The sequence below is a fragment of the Xenopus laevis genome, chromosome 6L, assembly GCF_017654675.1.
Source record: "Xenopus laevis strain J_2021 chromosome 6L, Xenopus_laevis_v10.1, whole genome shotgun sequence".
Taxonomy (NCBI): Eukaryota; Metazoa; Chordata; class Amphibia; order Anura; family Pipidae; genus Xenopus; species Xenopus laevis.
The window spans coordinates 454,906-460,905 of NC_054381.1; the positions used below are offsets into that span (position 1 = coordinate 454,906).

Here is a 6,000-nt window from a genome sequence, read left to right on the forward strand (position 1 = left end):
CTCTCTGCACATCCCCTTCCCTTTCTGTCTCTATTATCCCTCAGTCTCTCCCACTTTCCCTCTCTGTCTCTATCATCCCTCAGTCTCTCCCCCCTTCCCTCTCTGTCTCTATCACCCCTCAGTCTCTCCCCTTCCCTCTCTGTCTCTATCATCCCTCAGTCTCTCCTCCATTTCCCTCTCTGTCTCTATCACCCCTCAGTCTCTCTCCCCTCCCCGCTCTGTCTCTATCATCTTTCGGTCTCTCCCCTTCCTTCTGTCTCTATCATCCCTCAGTTTATCCCCCATTTCCCTCTCGGTCTCTATCACCCCTCAATCTCTCTCCCCTTCCCTCTCTGTCTCTGTCATCCCTCGGTCTCTCCCCTTCCCTCTCTGTCTCTATCATCCATCAGTCTCTCTCCCCTTCTCTCTATGTCTCTACCATCCCTCTGTCTCCATCATATTCAGCCCTCCATCCCATAACCTCTCTGTCCATCTCTCAGTCTCTCCCCTTCCCTCTCTGTCTCTATCATCCCTCGGTTCTCTCCCCTTCCCTCTCTGTCTCTATTTTCCCTAAATCTCTCCCCCCCTTCCCTCTCGGCCTCCATCATGCCTCAATCTCTTCCCTTTCCTCTCTGTCTCTATCATCCCTCAGTCTCTCCCCCCTTCCGTCTCTGTCTCTATCTTCTCCCAGTCTCTCCCCTTCCCTCTCTGTCTGTATCATCCCACGGCCTCTATTATCCCTCTGTTTCTTTTTCTTTATCATCCCTCAGTCTCTCCCCCCTTCCCTCTCTGTCTGTATCATACCTCTGTCTCTCCCCATCTCTCTCTGTCTCTATCATATTCAGCCCACCATCCCATAACCTCTCTGACCATCCCTCAGTCTCTCTCTTTGTCTCTATCATATTTACCCCACCATCCCATAACCTTTCTGACCATCCCTCAGTCTCTGTCTCTATCATATTCAGCCCACTATCCCATAACCTCTCTGACCATACCTCAGTCTCTGTCTCTATCATATTCAGCCCACCGTCCCATAACCTCTGTGACCATCCCTCAGTCTCTGTCTCTATCACATTCAGCCCACCATCCCATAACCTCTCTGACCATCCCTCAGTCTCTCTCTATCTCTGTCTCTATCATATTCAGCCCACCATCCCATAACCTCTCTGACCATCCCTCAGTCTCTCTCTGTCTCTATCATATTCAGCCCACCATCCCATAACCTCTCTGACCATCCCTCAGTCTCTCTCTATCTCTGTCTCTATCATATTCAGCCCACCATCCCATAACCTCTCTGACCATCCCTCAGTCTCTCTCTGTCTCTATCATATTCAGCCCACCATCCCATAACCTCTCTGACCATCCCTCAGTCTCTCTCTATCTCTGTCTCTATCATATTCAGCCCACCATCCCATAACCTCTCTGACCATCCCTCAGTCTCTCTCTCTTTGTCTCTATCATATTCAGCCCACCATCCCATAACCTCTCTGACCATCCCTCAGTCTCTCTCTGTCTCTATCATATTCAGCCCACCATCCCATAACCTCTCTGACCATCCCTCAGTCTCTCTCTATCTCTGTCTCTATCATATTCAGCCCACCATCCCATAACCTCTCTGACCATCCCTCAGTCTCTCTCTCTCTGTCTCTATCACATTCAGCCCACCATCCCATAACCTCTCTGACCATCCCTCAGTCTCTCTCTATCTCTGTCTCTATCATATTCAGCCCACCATCCCATAACCTCTCTGACCATCCCTCAGTCTCTCTCTCTCTGTCTCTATCATATTCAGCCCACCATCCCATAACCTCTCTGACCATCCCTCAGTCTCTCGCTATCTCTGTCTCTATCATATTCAGCCCACTATCCCATAACCTCTCTGACTATCTCTCAGTCTCTGTCTCTATCATATTCAGCCCACCATCCCATAACCTCTCTGACCATCCCTCGGTCTCTCTTTCTCTATCATATTCAACCCACCATCCATAACCTCTCTGACCATCTTATCTGGCTCTATTGAGGCTCTAAATCTGCTCTTAGTGCTGTTTCACCACAATAAATGGACTTTCCCTGATCTCCTATTTCCTGTGACCCTGAAGGTCTGTCTATAGTGATTGGGGATGTCCTACGAAAGATCCCATTGGCCGTTCTTTTTGGGATCTTTCTATACATGGGAGTCACGTCGTTAAATGGGATCCAGTTCTATGAGAGACTACAACTACTCCTTAAACCTCCCAAGCACCACCCGGACGTGATGTATATAAAGAAGGTAGGTGCTCGCCAGTTACTCCCTGCTTTTGTAGTAAGGGACTCTGTATTTGCCACGGTCCTATCAGGGCCACACAGCAGCCACAGAGAGCAAGTAAAAGCTAGTGTGGCTGAGGGTTTCTAGCAATATCCAGAATGGATCATAAAACCTACTCAAAGGTCTATAGTTACTAATATTACCCTTTTTGCCCCAGGTGCGGACGCTTCGGATGCATCTCTTCACCGCTATACAACTTGTCTGTCTAGCAATTTTGTGGGTTGTCATGTCCACAGCTGCTTCTCTTGCCTTCCCCTTCATCCTCATCCTCACAGTTCCCCTACGCCTCTTCATACTGAGAAGGATATTCACGGAGCGTGAAATGAAATGCGTGAGTCTTTCCAATGTTGTTCTTTCTATAACTTCTCAGTGTTCTCTGCTTGCTCCTTCTGTATCCCCTCTGTGGTCTTTGTTTCCTCCTTCTGTAACTCCTCTGTGTTCTCTGCTTCCTCCTTCTGTCCTCTGTGTTCTCTGCTTCCTCCTCCTGTATCCCCTCTGTGCTCTCTGCTTCCTCCTTCTGTATCTCCTCTGTGTTCTCTCCTCTTCCTGTATCCCCTCTGTGGTCTCAGCTTCCTTCTTCTGTATCTCCTCTGTGTTCTCTGCTTCCTCCCTCTGTATCTCCTCCGTGCTCTCTGCTTCCTCCTTCTGTCCTCTGTGCTCTCTGCTTCCTCCTTCTGTCCTCTGTCGTCTCTGCTTCCTCCTTCTGTATCTCCTCTGTGTTCTCTGCTTCCTCCTCCTGTATCCCATCTGTGTTCTCTGCTTCCTCCTTCTGTCCTCTGTGCTCTCTGCTTCCTCCTTCTGTCCTCTGTGCTCTCTGCTTCCTCCTTCTGTCCTCTGTGGTCTCTGCTTCCTTCTTCTGTATCTCCTCTGTGTTCTCTGCTTCCTCCCTCTGTATCCCCTCTGTGTTCTCTGCTTCCTCCTTCTGTATCTCCTCTGTGTTCTCTGCTTCCTCCTCCTGTATCCCCTCTGTGTTCTCTGCTTCCTCCTTCTGTATCTCCTCTGTGTTCTCTGCTTCCTCCTCCTGTATCCCATCTGTGTTCTCTGCTTCCTCCTTCTGTCCTGTGTGCTCTCTGCTTCCTCGTTCTGTCCTCTGTGGTCTCTGCTTCCTCCTTCTGTATCTCCTCTGTGTTCTCTGCTTCCTCCTCCTGTATCCCATCTGTGTTCTCTGCTTCCTCCTTCTGTCCTCTGTGCTCTCTGCTTCCTCCTTCTGTCCTCTGTGGTCTCTGCTTCCTCCTTCTGTATCTCCTCTGTGATCTCTGCTTCCTCCTCCTGTATCCCCTCTGTGCTCTCTGCTTCCTCCTCTTGTATCCCCTCTGTGCTCTCTGCTTCCTCCTTCTGTATCTCCTCTGTGTTCTCTGCTTCCTCCTTCTGTCCTCTGTGGTCTCTGTTTCCTCCTTCTGTCCTCTGTGGTCTCTGCTTCCTCTTTCTGTCCTCTGGTCTCTGCTTCCTCCTTCTGTCCTCTGTGTTCTCTGATTCCTTCTTCTGTATCTCCTCTGTGTTCTCTGCTTCCTTCTTCTGTATCTCCTCTGTGTTCTCTGCTTCCTTCTTCTGTATCTCCTCTTTGTTCTCTGCTTCCTCCTTCTGTATCCCCTCTGTGTTCTCTGCTTCCTCCTACTGTATCCCGTCTGTGTTCTCTGCTTCCTCTTTCTGTATCTCCTCTGTGTTCTCTGCTTCCTCCTTCTGTATCTCCTCTTTTCTCTGCTTCCACCTCCTGTATCTCCTCTGTGTTCTCTGCTTCCTCCTTCTGTATCCCCTCTGTTTTCTCTGCTTCCACCTCGCGTATCTCCTCTGTGTTCTCTGCTTCCTCCTTCTGTATCTCCTCTGTTTTCTGCTTCCTCCTTCTGTATCTCCTCTGTTCTCTGCTTCCTCCTTCTGTATCCCCTCTGTGTTCTCTGCTTCCACCTCGCGTATCTCCTCTGTGTTCTCTGCTTCCTCCTTCTGTATCTCCTCTGTTTTCTGCTTCCTCCTTCTGTATCTCCTCTGTGTTCTCTGCTTCCTCCTTCTGTATCTCCTCTGTTTTCTGCTTCCTCCTTCTGTATCTCCTCTGCTTCCTCCTTCTGTGTCTCATCTGTTCTCTGCTTCCTCCTCCCTTATCCCCTCTGTAATTCTCCAGGTTCCCAGTCCATTTCTTGTTCCTACATGTAGCTCTGCTTTGCTCAGTGATGTTGTTGCCCTCTCTTTGCAGCTTGATGCTGATGAGGTGCAACCAATCTTTGATGAGCAGGAGGGTGTGGATGAATACAATGAAATGCCAATGCCAGTATAAAGCCAATTGTGCCACTTGGGATAGGACCACAAAGATCTGGGGGTGGGGCATGGACATTGCCCTATTTCTGATATTCCTCTCGTCCTAAATAGAAGTTGTACTGGAGAAAGATCCTTTTGGGGGCAGAATTTTTGCGGGAATGACATTTGAGGGTGGGACGGGGGTCTCTGCCCTGAACTTGTATAAAATGCTCCAGTGATTGGGAGTCAGGTGACATAGATGTTTGTTCAAACTGATCATCTATTAATTTTTGGACTGTGGTAACGCTGGATCTTATTACCCAAGAACCTCTTGTGTTTTGGGACAAGGACCAGTCACGGTGTCTGCTAAGGGCCACAATGGGTCGGCTGCTGTGGCTCCTATTGTGGTGCCTCTACTTTGTTCCTGCTAATCATGAGTGACCCGAATTGAGGACAAAATGCACCTTGAGTGGGAAGTGAAATCATGATTGGTTGAAAGCTGCTGCCTCCTAAGGGTAGAGATTACTGCCAGGCTCCTCGGGTGCCTTCGTTTCGGTTAATCTTCCCCAGAAAAGTTAAGGAAGGGTTTCTTACCCCACCATAAATGAAGCTGGAGATCTGTTACTGGTCCTCAGAAAAAAGAAGAGAAGAAGGTAGATAGGGTAAGTGTTAGAGCTAGAGGTCAGTTACAAGTGACAAGATACAAGTAGCTGCTACTCAATGGTCAGTAATGGTCAATAATGATGCATTCAGAGCTTGTAGTAAAGTCTGTTACTCCTTAAACATGATGTTTATGGTCTATTGTACAAAGTAGAGGTATGGGGTGTGTATCCCTTAGCAACACAAGGTAACAGTCTGTTACTACTCCTGAACGACAGGTAATGGACATTGATATTACAACTAAGTCAAGGCAGGGGTTGTTACTTCTCTAAAGGGTGAGAAATGAATAATGAGAACGTGTAGCCTCTGTGTCTAATACTCTTTCCTGTGAAACCCCTAAATAAAGCAATAGTAGAGGTATATCATTGTTCCCCAGTAGTAAGCACTATGTATTAATGCTCCTCAAGACTTTCCCTGGCAGTACAGTCAGTGCTCCTCTAGAGAAGGATTGTTACTCACTACTCATAGACAATTGCTGTCAGATCCTTCAGAGCATTTATTTATGATTGGGTACTTAGTATACTTTGTAAACTGCAGTATTTTATTTACCAAAGAATAAATATGTATAAAGTTATTAACACATTGACACCGGCTACTAGTGCTTTGTCTCACACACACCCCTCCCTACTGTCACATAAATGATATATACCCATATCTATACTAACTATAGAGTTTAGTATCACAATAGCCTTTGTATTATGTCTGTCCAAGAAATCATCCAAGTCCCTCTTATAGTCATTAACTGAATCATCACCCGGCAGTGCATTCCCCAACCTCACTGTCCTCACTGTGATGAACCCCCTACTCTGTTCCTTTAAATGAAACTTCTT

At 47.6% G+C, this 6,000-nt stretch overlaps 1 protein-coding gene across 4 annotated transcripts in view; it reads left to right on the forward strand.

Annotated features, from left to right (window-relative positions):
- Positions 1 to 5,756, forward strand: part of LOC108704633 (anion exchange protein 2) — a 43,490-nt gene extending 37,734 nt beyond the window's left edge. For all 4 annotated transcript variants that reach the window (XM_018241274.2, XM_041566793.1, XM_018241273.2 and 1 more), the window contains 3 exons: positions 2,079 to 2,248; positions 2,442 to 2,615; positions 4,470 to 5,756. In XM_018241274.2, coding sequence (XP_018096763.1) covers positions 2,079 to 2,248; positions 2,442 to 2,615; positions 4,470 to 4,550 — 425 coding nt within the window. In that variant the 3' untranslated portion in view covers positions 4,551 to 5,756. The remainder of the gene's footprint in view (positions 1 to 2,078; positions 2,249 to 2,441; positions 2,616 to 4,469) is intronic.
- Positions 5,757 to 6,000: the final 244 nt, after the last annotated feature.